The sequence below is a fragment of the Lontra canadensis genome, unplaced genomic scaffold (genome assembly GCF_010015895.1).
Source record: "Lontra canadensis isolate GAN:19392208 unplaced genomic scaffold, GSC_riverotter_1.0 scaffold20, whole genome shotgun sequence".
Taxonomy (NCBI): domain Eukaryota; kingdom Metazoa; phylum Chordata; class Mammalia; order Carnivora; family Mustelidae; genus Lontra; species Lontra canadensis.
In genome coordinates this window covers 18,912,775-18,937,997 of record NW_022631014.1, presented here as the reverse complement: position 1 = coordinate 18,937,997, position 25,223 = coordinate 18,912,775, and the positions used below count along the sequence as shown (strand labels likewise).

Below are 25,223 nucleotides of genomic sequence, written 5' to 3'. Positions count from 1 at the left end.
TTCAGCTCCCAGCACAAACCTGAAACAGAATCTTTATACAATAAATATTAAATGAGTGTATAATTGCTTAACAAATTAGAGAACAGAGGATGGAGAGAGGTTGTTAGGAGCCAGGTTTGCAACCAGACTGGCCTGGCTGTGCCAATGAACCATTCTCCACTGGTGCCCCACACTAAGCTCCCTTTAACAAGGTCGACGCAAAACATGCGTTTATCACCACGACGACGACACCCAACGCCCCCAGCCCCCGCCCCCCGCAGAGGGAGGCAAAGCGGAAGGCGCGAAGCCGGAAGCGGAAGGGCGGCAAGGAGTTAGCGGCGTCTCAGTTGCCATGGAGACGGGAAGAGCCAGCGGCCGGCTGTCTGCAGAGTCGGGGTCCTGTGCATTCCAGGGCGCCACGTGGACGCCAACCTCGCCTGCGGCCGGGGGCCGCAGCCTCAGCGAGTCCACCCGGCTGTCCTTAACCCACTCCGAGGCTTCTCACTACGGCGTCGCGGGCCGGGCCCGCCCCGTGGGGCCCTTCAAGCTCCAGCCGCTCTCTGAGCCGCAGCTGCTGAGTCTGCGCCCCACCTCGCTGCGCACCCAGGACATCTCGCACTTGCTCACCAGCGTCTTCCGCAACTTGTACACTAACGAGGTGATCGGCGAGGACCTGTGCGCGAGCTTGATCAAGGCCCGCGGCAGCGAGGATGCGCGCCACGAGGAGTTCGTGGACGAGCTGCAGCGGGTAAGGCGGTCCCCGAGCCCCGCGGGCCCCCTGTCCGTGCTCACCCGGGACGCAGTGGCGTCGCGTCCGCGGACAGTGCGAGAGGACCCAGGGCGCGCCCCTAGAAATGCAGGGCCCCGCAGGACTCAGCCGCTGAACAAGTGCCAGCACCTGCGGGGCGCCAGGCACCGGGGATCGTGTTCGACAGCCTAGGGGAAGGGCACTCTAACCGCACGTTTCCGTAAATACGCACATAAGTTATATGTCTGTGGCACCACTCCATCTTCATTTCTCTACATGCATACACACACGAAATATTGCATATATAAATAAAAGGACTGGGGCAGATAGCCAAATAGTTGTTCCCTGGAGATGATAAGGCCAAAAGTCACTCCTTTTGGGGTGCCTGTCTTTGTATCCCAAACCACAATCGTGCCTAGGCATTCATGCCCAGATTTGAGGAAGCCTGCTTCATCTCTGGAAGGCAGCTGCCTCCTCATCTGTACGAGGAGCAAAGCAGCTGACTTGAATCTTCTCTGCTGCGTCTGACTGCTGCCCACACTGCTGAGGAGTCCCTGAAAGGGAGTCTCAGGTGAGGTAGGCATCTGCATGGCACACCCCGTCTACCACAGGTGGTGTGCTAACTTGTGTTTGCTCCTTCAGAGTTTGGGAGGCAGCTGTGAAGGCAGGAGGCGGAGTTTCAGGCTCGGTTCTGTTCCCGACTTTACTATGAAAGTTTTAAGCCATTTTCCTCTGTGTGTCCCAGTTTTCACATCTGTTAGGTTGGACCAGATGGCCTCCATAGTTCTGTAACTGCTCTGCTCCCTGCAGGAAGCCCGGATGCTCGGGGAATGGAGGGGGGATCCGGAGGATGAGTAAAGCTCTGCGGTCTCCGCATATTTCTGTGCATTTGTTGGTCTACCTGCCAGATTCGGGAGGTCTATAAGCAGCGACTGGATGAAGTTGAAATGTTGGAGAGACATATCATTCAGGCCCGCGCTCGAGCTCTTGCAGAGAACGAACGGATCACGCAAATGGCCCAAGTGCATGTCCTTGATACCTTCGTCAAGATGCCTCCAGGTGTGTAGAATGAACTCCCAAATGCCCTTCACCTGGTTCCCCAGCTGGTACTATATTACAGTGTTTGCCCCGTGGTCGGATCTTTAGTCTTCTTCTGATCGTTTGGAGATCAAATTGTAGGTGTGATGTTTCATTACCACAAAGCACTCCAACATGTGTGCCTCCAAAACAGGGACTCTCCTATGTAACCGGCATACAGCCATTCCAGCCTAGAACTCAGCATTTGTGCAACACTAACCTCCAATTCGCAGATCCCATTCTGATTTTCACCAGCTGTCCCACAGTGGCTCTTTCTCTTCTCTGGTCCAGGACTGTGTCTAGGAATTCATGTTGCATGTGATTGTCAAGACCCATATTTAGAGTCATTAGTTTGGAAGAATTTTTCGGTCTTTTCTTGTCTTTCTTGTTCTTTAAAAAAAATTTCTTTTGTGGGGCGCCAGGTTGGCTCAGTCAGTTAAGTGTCCGACTCTCGATTTTGGCTCAGGTCATGATCTCAGGGTTGCGGGATTGAGTCCTGTGTCAGGTTCTGTGCTGGGTGTGGAGCCTGCTTGAAATTCTCTCTCCGGGCGCCTGGGTGGCTCAGTGGGTTAAAGCCTCTGCCTTCGGCTCAGGTCATGATCCCAGGGTCCTGGGATCGAGCCCTGCATCGGGCTCTCTGCTCAGCGGGGAGCCTGCTTTCTCCTCTCTCTCTCTGCCTGCCTCTCTGCCTACTAGTGATCTCTGTCTGTCAAATAAATAAATAAAATTAAAAAAAAAATTCTCTCTCTCCATCTCTTTCTCTTTCTCCCCCTCTGTCCCTCCTCTCTGTCTCTCAGCCTTTCAAAATATTTCTTTTTTATTTGAGCACAGTTGACACACAGTGTTTCATTAGTTTCATGTGCACAACCTAGTGATTTGACAAGTTTAGACATTATGCTATGTTCACCACACATGTGGGCGCCATCTGCCCCAGACCTATCACAATGTCATTGACTGCGTTCCTTTTTTTTTAAATTTAATTTTATTTTTTCAGTGTTTACGCAGTACAGCTAGTGCTCCATGCAATACGTGCCCTCCTTAATACCCACCACCAGGCTCAACCATGCCTCTACCCCCTCCCCTCCAAAACCTTCAGTTTGTTTCTCAGAGTGACCTCATTGCTTATGCTGTGGCTTTTATTCTGGTGACTTTTCATTCCATAATTGTCTAACTGTCTTTCATGTTTATTTGTTTATTTATTTATTTTTTAAAAAATATTTTATTTATTTATTTGACAGAGATTACAAGTAGGCAGAGAAACAGTCAGAGAGAGGAGGAAGCAGGCTCCCTGCTGAGCAGAGAGCCCGATGTGGGGCTCGATCCTAGGACCCTGGGATCATGACCTGAGGCGAAAGCAGAGGCTTTAACCCACTGAGCCACCCAGGCGCCCCCTGTCTTTCATGTTTTGATGGTTGTGTTTCTCTCCCAAAAATTTTTATTGTGCCTAAATATGCATAAGATTTACCATCTTACCTATTTTTAAGTGGACAGTTCAGTGGTACTAAGCACATGCATAATGTTGTATGAACATCATCATTCTCCTTCCCCAGAACTCTTTTCATTTTGCAAAACTAAAACCCAGTACCCATTAAACAATACCTTCCTATTCCTCTTACCCCAGTCCCTGGCAACCACCATTCTGCTTTCTGTCTTTACAATTTATTTTTGTAAGATTTTATTTATTCATTTGAGAGAGAGAGAGAGAGTAAGCAAGAGCAGATGGAGAAGCAGAGGTAGAAGCAGACTCCCTAACGAGCAGAGAGCCTGATGTGGGGCTTGATCCCAGGCCCCTGAAGATCATGACCTGAGCCGAAGGCAGATGCTTAGCCAACCAAGCCACCCAGGTGCCCCTGCCTTTACAATTTAGACTGCTCTAAGTACCTCATATAAGTAGAGTCGTATGGTATTTGTCTTTTGTGACTGGCTTATTTCGCTTAGCTTGGTGTCTTCAAAGTTCACCCGTGTCGTAGCCTGTGTCAGAATTTCCTTCCTTTTAAAGACAGAACAGTATTCTGTTGTATGTCTATACCACATTTTGCTAATCTGTTCATCCACTAATGGTCACTTGGGTTGCTTCCACATTTTGGCTGTCATGAATAATGCTGCTCTGAACAGGGGTGTACAGATAATCTCTTTGAGACCCTGCTTTCGATTCTTCTGAGGGTATACCCCAGGGGAGGATTGCTGTTTCACACGGCAGTTCTATTTCTAATTTCTGTGAGGACCCAACAGTATGGTGGGTCCCCACAGCTGCTGAATCATTTTCACATTCCCACCAAGAGCACACCAAGATTTCCATTTTTCCACATCCTTGCCAACACCTGTTATTTTCTGTTTTTTTTTGATAGTAGCTCTTTGAACGAGTGTGAGATGGTATCTTACTGTGAGTTGGTATCTTACTGTACTTTGATTGGCATTTCCCTCCTAATTAGTGACATTTAGCTTCTTTTCATGGACTTATGGCATTTGTATATCTTCTTTGGAGAAATATCTTTTCAAACCCGTTTTTAATCATTTTTTAAAAGGTTGCCTGTGCCTTGGTGTCATATCAAGGCATATCAGAAATCATTATCAAATCCAATGCTGGGCAACTTTTGCCCTATATTTTTCTTCTAAGAGTTTTATTGTTTTAGGTCTTACATTTAGGTCTCTGCTGAAATTTTTTAATTGGAGTATAATTAACATACAGTGTTATATTTGCTTTGAGTGTACAATGTAATGATTCAACAATTCTATATAATTACTTAGTGCTCATGATGATAAGTGTGCCCCCCCTTTTCTTTTGAAATTGAGTCTGTTTTATTGGCTCTAAATAAAATTTTATGCTTAATGGAACAAGTTTCTACAAATTCTGAAGGGATCTTAATGTATAAGATATTCCAAAATAGGGGCACCTGGGTGGCTCAGTGGGTTAAAGCCTCTGCCTTCGGCTCAGGTCATGATTTCCAGGGTCCTGGGATCGAGCCCTGCATCGGGCTCTTTGCTCCGCATGGAGCCTGCTTCCCCCTCTCTCTCTGACTCCCTCTCTGCCTACTTGTGATCTCTGTCTGTCAAATAAATAAATAAAATCTTAAAAAAAAAAAGATACTCCAAAATAGCCAAGACCTATATTTTGTGTTTAGTAAAGGCAAATGGTGTTAAGCACCAGTGTGAAGAGAATTCTCCATTACAAAATTGGAAAGCCACCTACGTATCCCGCCTGTGGACTAGCACCTGCATTGCCATGTTCATCAGCCAAGATAATTACACTAAAGCTGGACTCAGCCTCTCCCCACTGACTTCATTTCTTTACACATCCTGTTCCTTAACCTTGTGGCAGGTAAATTAGGCAGTGATCTCCCCATGTTCTCCGAGCCACAAGGAAAGGAAGAGATGCTGAGGGAAGCTCAGGAAGGAACACTTGCTTCTGCACCAGAGCTTTACTGCTCTGAGCTAAGGAAGCTTCCTCCCTATCTTACAGATGAAACTGAGACTCCACAAGTTTCACTGCCTTGTTCAAGGTCACCCAGCTAGTAAGAGGTGGGAGGTCTTTTAGTCAAAGTGGAATATATATATACTCTTGCAGTGGCTGACACACCATCCAAATCAGGAAAGATAGGGGTTTGAGTTTTTTGGGAAGGACATACTTAACATGAGAGCGCATTCTGCGGTTCTAACCTTGGGGCAGTGCTGTCCTCCTGGGGGGCAAGTAGAAATGTTTGGAAGCATCTTTGCTATGCCAGTTGCTATGCAACCTAATAGCCAGTGGGTTGTGTTCTTGGCTTTTAGTACTCCATGGGTCAGGGAAGCTAAGAAATTTAAGTACTTAAGATGGTTCCGCACAGCAAAATATCTATCCCAAGATGCGAATGGCTTCCTGTTGAGTAACACCATAGGTGCCCCATTAAGCTCAGGAGTTAGACGTGATGAAACTACTTTAAATCCCTTTGGCATGAAGTCAGACTAAGACGCAGTGACTCACCTCCCCTTAATCCCCTTCATTTCACTCACCACCCCACCCACCTCCCTTTGGGCAACCAGCAGTTTCTTCTCTGTATTTAAGAGTCTGTTTTTTTATTTGTCTTTTCTTCTTTGTTCATTTGTTTTGTTTCTGAATTTCCACATATGAGTGAAATCAAATGTTTATTGTAGCGTTATTTACAACAGCCGAGATACAGAAGTGCCCAAGTGTCCATCAATAGATGAGTGGATAAAGAAGATGTGGTACGTATATACGATGGAATCTTAACTCAGCCATAAAAAAGCATGGATCTTGCCATTTGCAACAACATGGATAGACCTAGAGGGTATAATGCTAAGTGCAATAAGTCAGAAAGAGAAAGACAAAGGTTTTTACTAACTTTGATGTGTTTTAAATGGTGGTAGAAGGTCCAACTTCCTTCTTTTGCATGAGGAGATCTACTTTCCCCAGCATCATTTGTTGAAAAGACTGTTCTGTCCTCATTGAATGGTCTTGGCATCCTTGTCAAAAATCATTTGACCAGGGGCGTCTGGGTGGCTCAGTGAGTTAAGCCTCTGCGTTCAGCTCAGATCATGATCTCGGTCCTGGGATCGAGCCCCACATAGGGCTCTGTGCTCAGCAGGGAGCCTGATTCTCCCTCTCTCTCTCTCTGCCTGCCTCTCTGCCTACTTGTGATCTCTGTCTGTCAGGTAAATAAATAAAATCTTAAAAAAAAATCCTTAAAAATCATTTGACCACATATGTAAGGGTTTATTTCTGGGCTTTTTATTCTATTCCATTTGTTTCTATGTCTATCTTTATGCTAGTACCATATTATTTTGATAATAATACCATAGCTTTGCAGTAAGTTTTTAAATTAGAAATTGTGAATCCTCTAGTTTTGTTCATTTTTAAAAAGATTTTTATTTATTTATTTAACAGAGAGAGAGAGAGATATCACAAGTAGGCAGAGAGGCAGGAAGAGAGAGGGAGGGAGAAGCAGGCTCCCCGCTGAGCAGAGAGCCTGATGTGGGGCTTGATCCTAGGACCCTGAGATCATGACCTGAGCCAAAGGCAGAGGCTTAACCCACTGAGCCACTCAGGCACCCCTTGTTCATTCTTTTTCAAGAGTGTTTTGGCTATCAGGGATCCCTTGAGATTCCATATGAACTTTAGAATGGGTTTTTCTATTTCTGCAGGGAACATCATTGGGATTTTGATAGGGATTGCGTTGAACCTGTAGATCACTTTGGGTAGTGTTGTCATTTTAGTACTAGGTCTTCCAATCCATGAGCATGGATTATGTTTCCATTTATGTCATCTTTAATATTCTTTAAGCAGTGTTTTGTACTTTTCATTATAAAAGTATTTAACCCTTTAGTTAACTTTTAAGTATTTTATTCTTTTTGATGCTATTTTAAATGGAATTGTTTCCATAATTTCCTTTCCAGATTGTTCATTCTTAATGGGTAGAAATGCAACTGATTTTTACATGTTGACTTTGTGTCCTGCTATTTTGCTGAATTTGTTTATGCTGACAGTTTTTACTGTGTTCTGTTTTGTTTTGTTTTTGTGGGACCTTAGAGTTTTCTACATTTAAGATCATATCACCTGTAAACACATAAATTTACTTCTTCCTTTCCAATTTGGATTCCTTTTTCTTTCTTGCAAGTTGCTCTAGTTAGAACTTTTAGCATTGTGCTGATTGGAAATAGTGAAAGCAGGCGTCCTTGCCTCGTTCCTGATCTTAGAGGAAAAGCTTTTGGTCTATTATCATTGACTATGATGTTTGCTACTGGTTTTCCGTCTGTGGCTTTTATTATGTTCAGATAGTTTCCTCCGAGTCCTAGCTTTTTTAGTGTTCTGATCATGAAAGGGTATTGAATTTTGTTTAATGTTATTTCCGCATCATTGAGATGATCATATGGTTTTTTCCCTTCATTCCACTAATGTGATGTATTACATTGACCAATTTTCATATGTTGAGCTACCCTTACTTTCTGGGAATAGGTCTCACTTGGTCATGGTATATAATCCATTCAATAAGGTACTGGATTCGATTTGCTGGTATTTTGCTGAGGACTTCTGCATTGAGGTTCAAAAGAGGTTTTGGTCTGTAGATTTTATGTAGTGTCTTTGTCTGGCTTTGGTATCAGGGTAATGCTGACCTTACAGAATGAGTAACTCCATTTTTTTTTTTTTTTAACTTGAGAAGATTTGGTATTAGTTCTTTAAATGTTTGGTGGAATTCACCAGTGAAACCACCAAGTCCAGGACATTTTTTGGGGGGAGACTTTTAATTACTGATTCAACCTCCTTACTAATTATAGGTCAATACAGATTTTCTGTTTCTTTGGGATTTTGTCTTTGTAGGTGTCAGGTTTCTAGGAATTTGTCCATTTTATCTAAGTTATCCAATTTGTTGGTATAGAATTGTTCCTAGTACTCTCTTATCCTTTTTATTTCTGTGGAATCAGTGGTAATATCCCCACTTTCATGTCTGCTTTTAGTTATTTGGGACCTCTCTCTCTCTTAGTTGATCTAGTTAGTTTTGTCGATTTTGTTGATTCTTCTGAAGAACCAACATTTAGGTTCATTGATTTTCTCTGTTGTTTTTCTATTCTGTATTTATCTGTGCTCTAGTTTTTGTTATTTCCTTTATCTAGCTTTGGGTTTAGTTTTTCTAGTTTCTTAAGTTCTCAAGTTAGGTTGCTGATTTGAGATCCTTCTTGTTTTTAAATGTGTTTATAGCTGTAACTTTCCACTCTCACCATGTCCTGTAAGCTATGGTATGTTATGTTTTCACTTTCATTATTTGTCTCCGAGTACTTTCTAGTTCCACTGTGATTTCTTCTTTGAGCTATTGAGTTGTTTAAAAGTGTGTTGTTATTGTTTAAAAGGGCTCTGGTGGCTCAGTCAGTTAAGTGTCTGCCTTTGCCTCAGGTCATGATCCCAGGATCCTGGGATCGAGTCCTACATTGGGCTCCCTGCTCTACGGGGAGACTGCTTCTCCCTCTGCCTCTCTGCCTCTCTCTCTCACACTCTCTCTCATGGATAAATAAATAAAATCTTTAAAAAATAATAAAATAGAAGTATATTGTTTAATTTCCACAATTCAGTGAATTTTCCAGTTTCCTTCCGATGCTGATTTCTAACTCATCCATCATCCCACTGTTGTCAGAGAGGATACTTTGGATGATATCTCTTCTTTGAAATCTATTGAGATTCGATTTGTGGCCTTACCTATGATCTGGGAAATGTCCCATATGCACTGGAGAAGAACATAATGCTGCTGTTGGGCAGTGTTCTGGGTCTGCTGGATCTACTTGGTCTATTGCGTTCTTCAAGTCCTCTGTTTCCTTACTTATCTTCTGTCTGGTTTTTCTATCCATTACTGTAAAAGGGGTACTGAAGGCCCCAACTAGTACTGTAGAACTATTTGTCCCTTCAATTCTGTCAGTTTTTGCTTCATTATTTGGGTGACCTTTCATTAAGAGTCTAAATGTTTAGAATTGTTATATCTTATTATTGCATTGAACCTTTTATTAATATATAATGTCCTTCTTTGTGTCTTGGAACCTTTCGATTTTTAAAGCCTATTTTGTCCGTTAGAATAGCCACCCCTTTTGGTGTTTTTGCATGGAATACTATCCATTACTTTTTGGTTACTATTTGCATGGAGTATCTTTTTTCATGCTTTCCTTTACATTCTATTTGTGTCTTGGATCTAAAGTGAGTTCATTATAAACAGCATCTAGTTAGATCATTGTCTTTTTAGCCATTCTTTTAGCCTGTCTTTTGACTGGCGAGTTTTACATTTAAAGTACTTATTGATAAGGAGGGACTTCTGTCATTTTGTTATTTTTTTCTATATACCTTATAGCTCTTGTCTTTTATTTCCTACATTACTGTCTTTTGTGTTGGGTCAGTTTGTGTGTATGTGTCTGTGAAGTGTTTAAATTCCTTTTTAATTTCTTTTGTGCTTATAAACTCATTTCTTTGTGATTACCATAGAGATTACATTTAACAACTTAAAGTTATAACACTCTAATTTGAATTTATAGCAGCTTAACTTAAATAACATACAAACTCTGCTTCTTTATAGACCCATCTCCACCCTGTTAGGTTGTTGATGTCAGAAAATTACATGTCATAGAATTGCATCTTTATATGTTGTACGCCCAGAAACAAACAATTTCTTTCTTTCTTTTTTTTTTTTTTTAAAGATTTTATTTCTTTGAGAGAGAGAGAGAGCACGAGCGGTGGGGAGGGTCAGAGGGAGAGGGAGAAGCAGATCCCTGCTGAGTGGGGAGCCCGATATGGGTCTCGATCCCAGGACCCGAGATCATGATCTGAGCTGAAGGCAGAGGCTTTAACCCACTGAGCCACCCAGGTGCCCTGAGGGCTGTACTTTCAAGGTACAGCATATCTGTGGCCCAGAGAGAGGGAGAAGTGGAAGATGTCGTGGCTTCGAAAGGTGTTATGCTTATGGGGTCCTACTAGGGACCAGATGCTATGTAAGATGTTTCGTATAGGTTATCCCACGGAACCCTTCCAACAACCCTGTGAGGTAGGTTTCTTCTCCATTTTATAGCTGCAGGAACTATGAGAGAACGGATCAAATGACTTCCCTAAACTCACACAACTCAGAAGGGCTGGGAGTCAAATTTGGACCTGAGTGAGTCTGCTGTCAGAGCTGGCCTTTCTTCTGGAGGAGGAAGGCTGGTGGAGCAGACCAGGCGGGGTGTCACACGGGTGTTGAAGACTTCCCTCAGGGTGTGGCTCTGGGCGTGAGGCTGTGAACTCGGTCAGGCCTGCCCCTCTGAGGCTCAGCCCAGCAGACACTGAGCGATCCATGTGTGTTCCGTATCTTCTGTTCCCCCACCTTCAGAGCAGAGTCATACAGCTTCTCTCTTGTGGATTTGGCAGAGATTGTTGGTAGCAGATTCTTGGGGGTATTATTGGTTGCCTGCTGTCCTCTGAGTCCTGGGAGTCCAGTGCTGTTCCTAGGATTATACTGGCTAGAGATCAAGAGGGATGAAATAATTGTTTGGTTGTTCTTAAATGAAAATGAGCTAAAACACTGAGAACTGAGAAACCCCAGTCAGGGGAGTTTTTCAATGACCTTCATTTTGTTTTTTTTTTTTTTTTTTTTTTTTGCCCAAGATAATATTGTTGTAATCAGACATTATCTGCCCTGGTTTCTCAGCCTTCTGCTGGTAATGTTTCTCTCTTTTATTTCAAAAGTAGCAGAATTAGAGATCTTGATCCAGTTCCTTGGACATCCTGCTGGTTCCTGCTTCTGGTTCGGGGAGGAGGGTGAGGTGACCCCAGGATCTCCTTTATACCTCAGATGATTGATGGTGATGTCATTCCCCTGAAACTTTTCTTATTTGAGGTACAGAGGCAGCCTTTATCTGTTTGTTAATACAAATGTCACAAAGTTGAAAACATATGTAAATTCTTCAGACAGAGGGGGAAGATCAGAACATCTTGTGCTTTCATTCCGTTCCATTGCTGATAAATTGTCCACATTATCTCTTGGGGAGTGGAACAGAGCCACGCGTGGGAGCATAGGGTTGCTGCAGGAAGCCCACTCTTTCCGGATGGAGGAGCCTGCTCACGGGGCCAGTGAGGGGTGTTCCAAGGCTCACATAGTCCAGGCGGGACATGGAGAGAGACCTTCCAAAGAGCTGACATACAGACTGTCCCCTGCTTCTGCAGACATAACATCTAACCCTCCACAGCCTGGGGGAAGACTGCGGAGAGAATGGCATCAGAAGACAGAGACCACATCTTCCCACATGGCAAGAAGTTTTATCTTTTGATATTTCAAATGGGCCATCACCAAAGTCCTTGGGAACTGGGCTGGAACAGAACTTGGCATTCCTGCCACCCCCTGCCGTGGTCTCTGTATTGCAAAGGAGAGTCCGGGCATTTCTCAGAATTCAGCTTTTCCCGATGGTTCTATGTTAGGTCACTCGTGAAAGGCTCTTGGTGAGTTTTGGAAGGAGAGGTCACTATTCTCTAGCAGTAGTATCAGGCAGATGACTGAGCAGCTTCCTGAAAGCTTCTTGAGAAGCCCCTCCCTCAGTGCTGCTGGCCAAAGTCAGTAGTGATAGTTTCCCTGACCTTCGAGCTCCCATTCCATAGACCCCTGCATCCAACCTCTTTATATATGACATGCAGAGAGTGATTTCTGTTTTCCTCGCTGAACCCTGACTACAACAGGAACTAAGCCAAACCTTGAAATTCCTCAATTAATAAATATCATGGGAAAAACATGTATTCTTCACTTGTCTCACCCTGGGTTACTGGAAACCTCCAAAGGGCAAAGCCACGTTGGTTAATGGAGCAAGCAACAAAGTCTGGAAACTTGTGAGTCTCCATTCATCTTATTTATTCCTTAATTTTTATCCAAATGTTAATATACATGGTTTAAAAAAAAACAAATAGTTTAGAAAAGCTTCTAGTGACATATAAAAAGCCTCTACCCATGCACATCATTATAAATTTATCCAAACCCATAGATCTGCAACACCAAGAGAGAACTGTGATGTAAACTATGGACTGTGTATGAGAACAGGGTGTCAGTGTGGGCTCATTGGTTGGAACAGATGTACCACTCTGGTGGGGCATGTTGGTGGGGTCAGCTGTGCATGCGTAGGGCCAGGAGCTCTATGGGACATCTCTGGTCCACCCAATTTTTCTATGAACCTAAAAGTGCTTTAAAAAACAAAGTCTAGGGATGCCTGGGTTCTTCAGTTCTTCAGTTAAGTGTCTGTCTTCAGCTCAGATCATGATCTCAGAGTCCTGGGATTGAGTTCCGCATCAGGCTCCCTGCTCAGCGGGGAGCCTGCTTCTCCCTCTGCTTGTGCTCCGCCTGTACTCACTCACTCACTCTCTCTTTCTGACAAATAAATAAATAAAACATTAAAAAAAAAAAAAGACCATTGGAAAAAATCCTCCATGTCACCTCTCCCGGTCTCAGTCCATCTGCCAATGGTAGCCATTTTTAATTTTCTGAATACTTCTAAATAATATGTCTCTATTATTTTTTTCTTGGCTCATCAGCCATGGATATTAATGACTGACTTCTGACTCTTTTAAATGAGATTTTATTTCTCCTGTGTCAGTGGGTCTGTTGGGGGTTGGCGGATCTACCTGGGCTTGGCTGGCTAGACCAGCTTCAAGCTGTGGGCCCAGCTGAACTTGGCTCCTTGCCACAAGTTAGGCTCAAGTCTGCTCCACATGGATTCATGCTGGAATCCAAGATAAAAAAGCAGGAGCTCTTCTTGGGCAGAAAACCTCTTCTCGTGATGATGGCAAAGGCGCAAGAGAGAAGGCTCAGCCATGCAAACCTCTGCCAGCATCTCATTGGCCAAAACACATCACATGGCCAGAGTCAAGGGTGAAGAAGTGCTCTCTGTCTCTAGTAAAAGGAGCTGCAGAGTCATATGGCAAAGGGCATGGATACAGAGAAGGGTGAAGGATTGGGGCCATTTCTTTAATCTACCATACTTCCCTTAATTACATTTTATTAATAGACCTCTCCTTGAGTCACACAGTACTTTAGCTCAAATAATACCACAGCACAGTCTTACCTAATGGTTGGCCTCTGTGAAATGGCTGGTCAACTTTTGCTGATTAATTTCGGAAATCTCAAAATGACCACAGCGTTCTCGGAAAGAATTTTGTGAGATGGTTTAGATTTGGAGAATGAAGAAGTTTGGAGTACAGGTTCTTCAGTGTCAGTCTGGCTTCACACACCTCTGTCCTTCTTCTCTTCTATGTAGCAAAGACTATGTTCAGATGGTGTGTGGACAGCGAGTTGCTACAGAAACACCATTTGATCAGCCCGGATGATTACTACAGTGACATAGTGCCATTTTGCTCTGCACCCAAAGGTAAGGCTTCGGTCCTCTGCTGGGACATGTGCTCTCATTCTGGGAAAGTTAGGATCGCGACCACACTGGCTACCTCTGCTGCCATTTCCTCCTTGATGTTCCCCCCTTTTTAATTTTTGTTAGTGGTTCTTAGGAGGGTCCAGTCTAAGCATGCCCCTTCCTCTCTGGGTTTCTAACCCCTGCAAGACAAAAGTCTCAACTCCTCCATGTGGAATTTGTGCCCTTGTCAGCTGCTCAACACCAAGAGAGATGAAAATGTTTAGAAAAGTAGTTGAATGAACCAAGAGAGGGAAGGACTGAAGGCACATAAGTCAGGGAACAAGTTCCTGCTGGAGTCAGAACATGGACCATGGGGTTTTTCCATACTGCACGTAAGAAAAGAGCAGCTTACCTTCTTTGAGTTTGGTGGGAAGACTGGGTAGGGAGGCAGAGAAGGATGTGTATTTGTGTGTGTGGTGTCGGGTCAGTTCTCTGTGATGCGGGGGGCAAGATATTCTGAGAGTGAGTACGGTGGGAGCTGGGTTGTGGGTTTAAGCAGGGAGATAGACTTTTGGGAGAGTCAGTGTTATGGATAGGGAGACATTGCTTCGTGGATCCTGTGGCCACATATCCGGATGGCCCAGTGGTGCCAGGCTTGGAGGGTGAGCTCTCCAGGCACCCCAGTCAGTGGGACTCTGATGACCTCTGAGGCTTTGGAACTGATAAGGCATCTGGGGTGGGAAGACTGGGATCCAGAGAATTGAGGATGCTCATGAGAACCAAGTTCCATTGACAATCTGAGCCATGTGGAGAAGGCGGCCAGAGAGGAGCAGAAGTAAGCATTTCATGATATTAAAAGCCTCCTAATATTGCCAAGTTAATTGGGAATTCAGTGTCTTATGCAGGTAAGTAAGGATAGAGTTAGCATGTATTGAGAAGTTCCCAGGTAACTGTACAGGTACTAGTTTCATTGTTAGCTATGAGTGATCTAGTACTGGTGCTGGTACCAGTTCTTGCTAGCAATGGGTGTTCTTCTTTAACCTTTTGGGGTTGATCTTAGAGGTGTAAAAAGCTAATACAAACTTTGATGCCTCATGTGAGCTTTTCAGAAAGCAAGTTCGCATATGGGATATGTGTACATGAGTGAGAGACAGACAGACAGTAGTTTACTCATGTTCTTTGACCACGTTCAACAATCAAACAAATACGTAACCCTCTAGTCCTAAGTCTCAAGTACACAGAATAAGTTACAGGAGTAAGTTATATGCTACAGAGCAGTTATATCTAATGTAGTGAATGTGAAAGTTGAGGAAAAGGTATCAAGCTAACTGTGGCTTTAGTGGTTTTATGTAGTCTTCTTAGAAATGACCCCTTCATCGGTGGTAGCTCAGTTCCATTCCTTGGTGCCATAGGCATCTCCATGCCCGGATGTTCAAAACTCACATTCAGTTGTGAGAAGCGCTCTGTCCCCAAGAAGAACCTGATGAAGAAGCTTGAGGCTTCCTGCAAGATGCTGACTAAGTCTGAAGACGAGTTAGACTACACTGTGGACAGCCTGACGGGGGACTTGTGTTCAAAGGCCAAGCGCAAGGCCGTCAAGGTTGGAGTGGAAGTCCATGCGAGGCGGTGTGTGTGGGCAGCGGGCACAGGGAGGTGATGAGCGGAAGGAGTTCCCGGTGACACAGGAAATTGTGGGTCCACAGAGAGATAGGGAGGAGAGTTGGCACGGATTACCATTGGGTCACGGAGTTGGCCCAGTGTCAGCACTCACAGTCCCCCGGCCTGTCACGGACTCTATTTTTTGTGTGTTTCAAAGAAGGCAGGTCCACCCAAGAATAAAAAGTGGATGAGCCACTTACACGTGCCCCAGAGAGAACTGGAGCGACTTCTGCTTGCCAGAATGGAGAGTCGGAACCACTTCCTAAAAAACCCTCGGTTTTTCCCTCCTAACACTCCCTATGGAGGCAAGTCTCTTCTCTTTCCTCCGAAGAAGCCAGTCCTGGCGGGAGATCTGGAGCAGAGGTGGGTCTTTCCCGGACTTGGATTCATCAGGAGGTGGGATCTGTGCGAGTAAACCCAGAAGGCCCTGGTCTGGTCTGGACTTTTGGGGGGCCGGGGGATGGGATGTCAGTATCAGAACAGAGCAAGGCTTCAGGGTTCCCCACAGACCTGGCCTTTGGACACCCCCCAGAGGCCTGGGTTTGTGCTTTTCTGACCTGCCAGGGTTGTTGAGGGATCGGGGGTTAGTGTCGGTCCCCTGCTTTCATCTGAACAGTCTCGGTCTGTAGCCATGCTCTTCCCTTGCAGTCACGTGTCTCGGAATAGGACCCTAAAAATAAAAATATTTAAAATTTGTTTAAGTGCAAATAATACATATAAATTGTGATTTTCTTTCAGAGAGGGCCTTTGGCTTATTTCACTAATTGTCCTTGTGAAGGGAATGAATGGCTTCATGGATTCATAGTTTCAGGGGACTTCAAACTCTTAACATTTATTAGTCAAATGACATCATTTTTATTAAGAAAAATTGGAATCTTCTATGCCAAGAAACATAGCACCTATATTAAAAACCCAGTTAGGATAGCTTCCTACACGCATGCCAAAAATGAACCACAGCAGCTGCACATATCTTCATGAAGATTCTGTCATCTGGTAAAATTATCCCATAACCTGCTTTAACAACAGGAACAAAACCCAATAAATGACATACTGTGATTATCTTTGGCAGTTTGGGTGTATTTATTTCGCACAAATCCAATGGTAAAACTAACAGCCTTTCTCCCCTCTTGTGCCCTCCCACAGTTGTGCTGACACTCCAGTGTTTCTAGCTAAGCCATCAGTTGGATTTTTTACAGATTATGAAATTGGACCAGTTTATGAGGTAAAAGTCTTATTTCTTTCCAGCTCCCATTTCATCAGCTTCCTTACGTTTTGAAGTCATTCATGGAATTAAAGCCATATACAAAATTAGAGAAAAGACGGTAATAAACCCTTGTGTGCCCATCACCCACCTTCAGTAATTACCTGCTTCCTGCAAATCTGGCTTCACATATCATTCCCACAACTTCTTTGTGTGTGTGTGTCCATGTACATGTGCATACACAGGAAGTGTTTGAAGGAAAAACCTAGGTGTAGGGTCGTTCTTTAGTTAGTACTTCAGTATGTATTTCTAACTGGTAAGCACTTTTACAAAATAACCATTATCAGGACGCCTGGGTGGCTAAGTCGGTTAAGCATCTGCCTTTGGCTCAGGTCGTGATCCCAGGGTCTTGGCATCGAGCCCCACCTCAGGCCCCTTGCTTGGCAGGGAATCAGCTTCTCCATCTGCCTGCCACTCCCCCTGCTTGTGCTCACTCTCTCGCTGACAAACAAATAAATAAAAATCTTTAAAAAAACAAACAAACATGACCATATCCAGGAATATTAGCATTAATTAATATTGATTAGTATTAACTAATATCAATCCATGTTTGATTTTCCTCCATTTGTTAAAAAAGAGTCAGTTTACATTTGGTTTATTTGAACCAGATTTCAAACATTGCATTTGGGTAAAATATCTCTTTTTTCCCCTTTAGTGGGTAATAACTCTTCTACCCTCTGCTAGTTTTTTCCTCCAAAGAGACTGTCTATGCTGCCGTGCACAGTGGGTGAGATTTCTGGTTCTACATCTTCACCAAGACTCAGTCTTTTTCATTTTGACCATTATGAAAGGTATCAGAGATCACTCACTGAGCACATTTTCATGTGTCTCTCAGCCATTTGGATATCATCTTTTATGAATTGTTTTGTGGCTTAACATGGGATCTGTCCTGGAAGATGTTCCTTGATGTAAGTGGGGTGTTAAAGTCCCCTGCTATTATCATATTACTGTCAATTTCTTCCTTTATGTCTGTTAATATTTGCGCTAATGTGCTAAGGTGCTCCAATGTTGGGTATATAGACATTTATAATTGTTATATCCTCTTATTATATTGCTCCCGTTATTATTATGTAATACTCTTCTTTGTCTCTTTTGTGATATAAGTATTGCTCTCCTGCCTTTTTTCTTTTTTTTTTGCTTCTATTTGCATGGAATTTATTTTTCCATTCCTTAACTCAGTGTGTTTGTGTCTTCATTCTGACGTGGGTCTCTTGTAGGCAGCATATAGAGAGCTCTTGTTTTTTTATCCATGCGTCACCCAATGTCTTTTGATTGGAGCATTTGGGCCATTTGCATTTAAAGTAATTATTGATAAGTATTGTAAGTAAGTAGGTATTGTATTGTTAAGTATTAATAAGTATTACTGCCATTTTGTTTGTTGTTTTCTGGTTGTTTTCGTAGTTCTTCTCTGTTCCTTTCTTCTCCTGCTATCTTTCTTTGTGATTGATCACTTTCTTTAATGTGAGGCTGGATTTTCTTCCTCTTCATTTTTTTATGTACCATAGGCTTTTGGTTTGTGGTTACTATGAGGTTCATATATAACATTCTAAGTATATAGCAGTCTATATTAAGTTGATGGTACTTAAATTTGAATACATTGTAAAAGAATTTCATTGTTACTCTCCCCTCCACATTTTATGTATATGTTATTGTATTTTACATTTTTTTAATTTTGTGAGTCCCCTTAGCTGATTTTTAAAATATAATTGGTTTATTTTGTCTTTTCAACTTCATACTAGCTTTCAAAGTGATGACTACACTACCTTTTTTGTGTTTCCTTTTACTGATAAAATGTTTTCCTTTCATAATTTTATTTCTAATTGTGACTTTCTCTTTTCCACTTAAAGAAGAAGTCCCTTTAATATTTCTTCTAAGGCCTGTTTGTGGCGATGATCTCCTTTAACTTGTATTTTTTCTGGGAAACCTTTTATCTTTCCTTCAATTCTGAATGATAAACTTGCTGGGTAGGATATTCTCGGTTGTAGGTGTTTAACTTTCAAGACTTTGAATATATCATGCAACTCTCTTCTGACCCACGAAGTTTCTGCTGAAAATCAACTGATAGGTTTATGGGGGTTTCCCTTGTAGTAACTACTTGCTTCTCTCTTGCTGCTTTTAAAATTCTGTCTTTATCTTTAATCTGACATTTTAACCATTACATGTCATTGTGTAGAGCTCCTTGGGTTCATCTTGTTTGGAGCTCTCTGTGCATCCTGAACTTGGATGTTTGTTTCTTTCCCCAGTTCAGGGATGTTTTCAGCTATTATATCTTCAAGTAAGTTTTCTGCCCCCTTTTCTCTTCTCTTTCTCGTACCCCTATAATGCAAATATTTGCTCACTAGAAACTGTCTGAGAGATCCCTTAACCTGCCTTCTTTTTTTTTTCTTTTTATTGTTCAGCTTGATTGTTCTTCATTACCCTGTTTTCCAGATTACTGATTATTCTGTAGCCACTAATCTGTGATTGATCCCCTCTACTGTATTTGTCACTTCAGTTACTGTAGTCTTCAATTCTGATAGATTCTTTTTCATATTTTCTTTCCCTTTGTTGAAGTTCTCGCTGAGTTTCTCCGCCCTTCTCTCCAGTCTGGTGAGCATCTTTATGACCATCACTTTGAACTCTTTATCAGATACATTGTTTATCTTCATTTCATTTTGTTCTTTTTCTGAGTTTTTGTCTTGTTCTTTCATTAGAACACATTCCTTTTTCCTCATTTTGCTTGACTTTCTGTGTTTGTTTCTACAAACTAGGTGGAATAACTACTTCTCCTAAATTTGAAGGGATAATCTTTGTATGGTCATTACCTGTGTAGACTGTGTGTGCCTAGTGATTGTAGAGTGTAGGAATGCTGACAAGACTGTCTTCATCTTTGGCTCTCCATCGTGTTCATGTTCACCAGATGACCTCTCTTGGGGTTATGTGTTGCGAGCCCCTTGAAGATTAATATACACACCTTAGAAATGCCTACCAGGGCTGGGATGGGAGGAGGCTTACTTTGGCCTCCCATGAATCTGATAGAGATACCATAGTCTTTCCCCTTCCTGATTGCACAGGTGGCACCACAAGATCTAATTAACGTTAGCTGTCAATTAGGTGCATGCAAAACCCTTTGATCTCACTACAGAGTCCTTCTGCATGTCCCTTTGCTTTATAAAATCTATGGACTAAGATCCAGACTTTGTGGAAAATAGCCACACAGCTGCCTGAATTGTTGCTCCCCTGATTCCCCCTGTCAGTAAGTTACCCTGAATAAAACTCTGTAAACTACATGGAGTCACCTGGTTTGTTTTATAGTCTCAAAGTGCCTTCTCAGTTTGGAAGATATTTTACTATCCCTCCTCCACCTTCTAATAGGCTGGCTGGCTGAACCTGTGGCTATCATGGGCGGGAGGACCTGGTGCACTCCATGCTGGAACTGTCCTGGGGAATGGCTAGAGCTGAAGTGGGTGCAGGCTGGGGTGGTCCTGGAACTCTCTGTGCAGAGAGCACCTTGGCAGGATTGCTGAAGCTGAAGTGGGTATAACCCGGGGGATCCCAGGGCTCTCTATATAGAGAGTGCCCTGGGAGGACAGCTGAAGCTGAAGTGGGTACAAGCTGGGTTGTCCCAGGATGCTCTGTACAGGGGTGCCCTGGTAGGGGAATGCAGCTGTAGTTGAAGTGGGCATGGATCAGGATGTCCTGGGTGGTCTACACAGTGGCACCCTTGCAAGGTGGCTGGAGCCAAGGGTGGCATGGGCTGGAGTGTCCTGGGGTACTTTGTATGGGGATACCATGGTGAGACAGCTGGTGCAGAGGTGGGCATGGACCAGGGGTCCCTGGGGCACTTTGTGCCAGGAGTTCTCTGGCAAGTCTGGAGAAGAGGTTGATGCCAGACTGGGCTATTAAGGTGAAAAGGGAATGCAAACTGTAGGGCTTGCCAGCTGAGGGGTTTCAGCAGCTCTCACTGCTCAGCAGAGTTCTAGGACTGGGTCTTTTATATTCTAGTTGCCCATGCCTTCAGTACTGTCCCTCCCTGCTGCAGCTTGCAGCATTAGGGGTAGCGGTTCCCACTGTGACTCTTTCACTCTTTCCCATCTCTTGCTGTTCCATCTATGTGGTGTCTATCTTGTATTGTAGAGAAGCTGTTCAGTTGGCCCTCAGGTGCAGATTTAGAGCACCTGTAGAGGAGGTGAGTTCTGGGTCTTCCTACATTGCCATCTTGGACCAGAAATCCCTGTACCTGCTTTTTAAAAATGCCATATTTATTGAAACTGTGGTTTCTTACATCCTAGTTTTGGCTAATTGCATTTTTAAAAAACTTTATTTATTTATTTGACAGACAGAGATCACTAGTAGGCAGAGAGGCAGGCAGAGAGAAGGAAGGGGAAGCAGGCTGAGCAGAGAACCCGACACGGGGCTCAATCTCAGGACCCTGAGATCATGACCTGAGCTGAAGGCAGAGGCTCAACCCACTGAGCCACCCCGGTGCCCCTACATTTTTGTGATGTCATTAAACATGTTCCTTTATTCATATTTTCTATAAAATTATAGTTTAGATGTAGATGTTTGATTGGATTCATGTTCAGTTTTTTTGTTTTTTATTTTTTGGTTAGGGTAATTCTTTGGTGGTGCTGTGTATTTTTTATTGCATCCCATCAGGAGGAATGTATCTGCTTTTCCTATTACCAATGAAGAATGGCATCGGATGTTATGAGCCTGACCCATCATATATAAAGTTTTTGTCAACCTTTCATATATTGGCTTTAGAAGCCTTAGATGTTTGTTACATAGATCCATTTTTTTAAAACAAAATTAAGGGCTACAAAATGGTGATTTCTAATTCTGTTATTCCTTCTGCATTTATTAGCTGTGATTTTTCTATTTAAAAAGAAACTTCACTTCATATCCCTTTCCCCCCTTCCTTATGCTTTCCTTAACCCTTTTGGTAACTATTTTTATTAGTTTGGGTTCTTCCTTCTTCCATTGTTTCTTTCTGGAATCATAAGTAAATATATGGGTATATTTGAGCTCCCTATCCTTACTGCCCTCAACATATTTCTAGTTTCACTTAACAGCATATCCAGTGATTCCTCTGGGAGTAGTTATAGAGACTGTCCTGATTCCTTTTTCACCAGTTTCCTTCATTTTTATGCTAGACTCCACCATTCTAGGGAATCAGACCAAGACCAAGCTTAGTAGTTGCCAGCTCTGCTCACCAGGTTTAATCATGACAGATCTCATGACAGATCCTTCATATATATGTAAATTGTATTTTATAGTTTAAGAGAACTTGCAGATCCATCATTATTCTTTTAAAGATTTGTTCATTTATTTTAGAGAAAGAGAGAGAGAGCCTGCAAATGAGGGGAAGAGCAGAGGGAGAGGGAAAGAAATCCTCAAGCAGACTCCCTACAATAGAGAATCCTGCAGACACCACTTTGACCAAGTGATGAATTTTAACATCACCACTAATAAGACACTTTGATATCATATGCCCCGGATATGACATACTGAGAAGGGCACATCACTTACCTGGTATTCTTGCAAATAATGCAAGTAATCATGAGTAAACATTAGACAAACCCAACTGAATGCCATTCTACAAAGATATTACATAAAATAACTGACTAGTGCTCTTTAAAAGGCTCAAGGTTGGGGCACCTGGGTGGCTCAGTCAGTTAAGCATCTGACTCTTGGTTTTGGCTCAGGTCTTGATCTCATGTTATGGGATCGAGCCCCATGTGGGCCTCCGTGCACAGCACAGAGTCTGCTTCAGATTCTTTCTCCCTCTCCCGCTGCCCCCCCTACACTCAAGTAAAGAAATAAAATCTTTAAAAAAAAAAGGAAGGCTCAAGATCATGGGCAATAGAGAAAGACTAAGGAAATGTCACAGATCAGAGGAGACTAGAAAGACATGGGAACATAACACAATTTCAGATTTTGGATTGGATCCAGCAGTGGAAAAAGGAAGTTAGTGGACAAATTGGAAAAGTATATGTAGATCCTATGATTTAGTTTATATATTATAGCAAACTTAATTTCTTAGGTTTGATCATCGTTCTCTTGTTATGAAGATGTTAACATGAGGGAAAGCTGAGTGAAGAGCATATGGGAACTCCCTAGATTATTTTTGTAACTCTTGTAGATCTAATTTCAAAATCAAGCATTAAAAATATACATGTATTAAGGAGAGCTCCAGTTATGTAACTAGATAGCCTGAAGTGGGGTGCCTGGGTGGCTCAGTGGGTTAAAGCCTCTGCCTTTGGCTCAGGTCATGATCCCAGGGTCCTGGGATCAAGCCCCACATTGGGCTGTCTGCTCAGTGGGGAGCCTGCTTCCCCCCATCTCTCTCTGCCTGCCTCTCTGCCTATTTGTGATCTCTGTCTGTCAAATGGATAAATAAAATCTTTTTAAAAAATAGCCTGAAGAATAAGAATCTACAAAAAATGAAAATTCTAGAACTGACATTACTCAATAGTAATAGGGCTTACCAGCAAACTAGACACAGATGAAGAGAAGATTTACAGAGAGGTCAGTAGAAATGATACAGACTAAAGCACAAAGAAAAAAAAGAAGGAAAAATACATAAAGTGGCATTTTAAAATATGGGACCTAGTGAACAGATCTGTTATATAATTGAAGTCCCAGAAAGAGGGTAGAGGGAGAATGGTGCAGGAACAGGGTTGGAAGATGTAGTGGATGACAGTGATCCAAAACTAACAAAGACATCAAGCCATAGAGTAAAGCACTAGCAAGCCTAAGCAGAATAAAATTTAAAAAAATCAGACCCAGGCATATTTAGTAAAATTCTGTTCTAAGCCAAAGAAAAGGAGGGGGGACTCTAACTTAAACCATCGAGAGAAAAAAGACCCACCACCTTCTAATGGAAATGATTGAAGCTACAAAATACTTGGAATGGAAGCTTCAAAGTGTTGAAAGAAAGTACCTTTCAATCTAGAATTCTAAACCTAGTGAAAATAGTCTTCAAAAATGAAGATTAAAGGAAGACATTCTCAGACAAAAACTGATAATTCACAACCAGATAATAATAATTCATCACCAGGAGATCTGCACCAAAGGAATTTTCAGTCAGAAGAAAATGGTACCCATAGGGAAGCAGAGAAATGCAAGAAGGAATGAAAAGCAACAACAATTACATGACATGTAAATGGACTAGGTACTGCAGTTAGAAGGATCAAGTACCTGGGTGGCTCAGTCAGTTAACCAGCTGCCTTTAGCTTGGGTCATGATCCCAGGGTCCTGGGATCAAGTCCTACATTGGACTCCCTGCTGAACGGGGAGCCTGCTTCCCCCTCTGCCTGTCGCTCCCCCTCTTTGCACTCTCCTTCTCTCTGACAAATAAACAAAATCTCTAAAATCTACACACAGTAATGACTTAGCCTCAGAATATGTAAATACAATTTTACAAGACTGGAAGAAAAACAGATACAATAAAAAATGTAGGAGATTTTAACATTTTTTTCCCTCAAAAAGTTAAAAACTAGGTAGACAAAAAAAAAACAGTAAAGATATAAAAGAATCAAGCAATTAACAAATTACATCTAATTGACTACACTCGGCAATTGCAATATGTATTTTCTTTTAAAAGTGCATATGAAACACTAAAATTGTCTATGTGCTGGACCATAAAACAATTATGAAAAAATTTCAAAGGACTAAAAACATATATAGAGTTAATATAGAAATCAAAAACAAAAATATAACTAGCAACTACCTAAATATTCGGAAATTAAGTAATTCATTAGTAAATTCATGAATCAAAGAAGTCATAATGGAAATCAAAAAATAGAAAATAATGATCATTTTTAAGAGTTATTGAAGTATATTTGACATATAAGGTTACATTTGTTTCAGTTATACAATACAGTGATTCAACAATTTAATACATTACTCAGTGCTCACCATGATAAGTCACATCTGTCACCATACAATGTTGTTGTATATTGACTATATTCCCTATGCTGTGCTTTTCATTTCTATGGCATATTTATATGAATGATCAGTTTTAAATGGTACATCAAAGCTTGTAGAATGCAGGTAAGGCCAAGCTTAAAAGAATATGTGTAGACTTATATTTACATGTTAGAAGAGAAATAGTCTGAAAATCCGTTATCTAGGTATATCTGAAAGATCAGAAAAGAATAGCAAATTAAACCCAAAGAAATGGTAAGGAAATCACAAAAACAAGGAGAAATTTAAACAAAATAGAAAACAAATATGTGGTAGGATCAGCAAAGCCAAAAACTAGTTCTTTGGAAAGATTAATGAAATTAATCCCTAGCAAAAGTGATCAAAGAGAAAAGAAAGTACAAATTCACCAATATCAAGGAAAAAGAGGGCATCATTAATGATCCTATAGACATAGAAGAATAAGAGGTTTATGAGCAATGTTATACATGGAAATTTGAAAATATAGATGAAATAGAGAAATTTTCAGGAAAATACAATTTACAAAACAGATACAAGTAGAGATAAAACATCTGAACAATGTTCAGACGCTGAATCTCTGTTTTAAACCTCACAATGTTCTAAAATTGTGATGATCGCACAACTCTATGAATATACTAAACACCATTGTCTTATACACTTTAAGTTGTTGAGTTGTGGCATGGGAATTATATTTCAGTAAAGCTGTTTAAAACAATAGCAACAATAGGGGTGCCTGGGTGGCTC

At 42.1% G+C, this 25,223-nt stretch overlaps 1 protein-coding gene across 12 annotated transcripts in view; it reads left to right on the top strand.

The window, feature by feature from the left end:
- The first annotated feature begins 310 nt into the window (after positions 1–310).
- The window catches only part of DLEC1 (DLEC1 cilia and flagella associated protein), a 65,689-nt gene continuing 40,776 nt past the window's right edge, over positions 311–25,223 (top strand). For 10 of the 12 annotated variants that reach the window (XR_004383097.1, XM_032861203.1, XM_032861206.1 and 7 more), the window contains exons 1-6: positions 311–727; positions 1,636–1,786; positions 13,541–13,651; positions 15,043–15,230; positions 15,447–15,652; positions 16,433–16,511. Coding sequence is in view for 11 of the 12 variants with exons in the window: in XM_032861203.1 (XP_032717094.1) it covers positions 332–727; positions 1,636–1,786; positions 13,541–13,651; positions 15,043–15,230; positions 15,447–15,652; positions 16,433–16,511 (1,131 nt within the window). In the remaining variant the exon portion in view is untranslated. Of the gene's footprint in view, positions 728–1,635; positions 1,787–13,540; positions 13,652–15,042; positions 15,231–15,446; positions 15,653–16,432; positions 16,512–17,170; positions 17,459–25,223 lie in introns of those variants that run through there. The other 2 variants (XM_032861199.1, XM_032861208.1) reach the window with 2 other exon arrangements.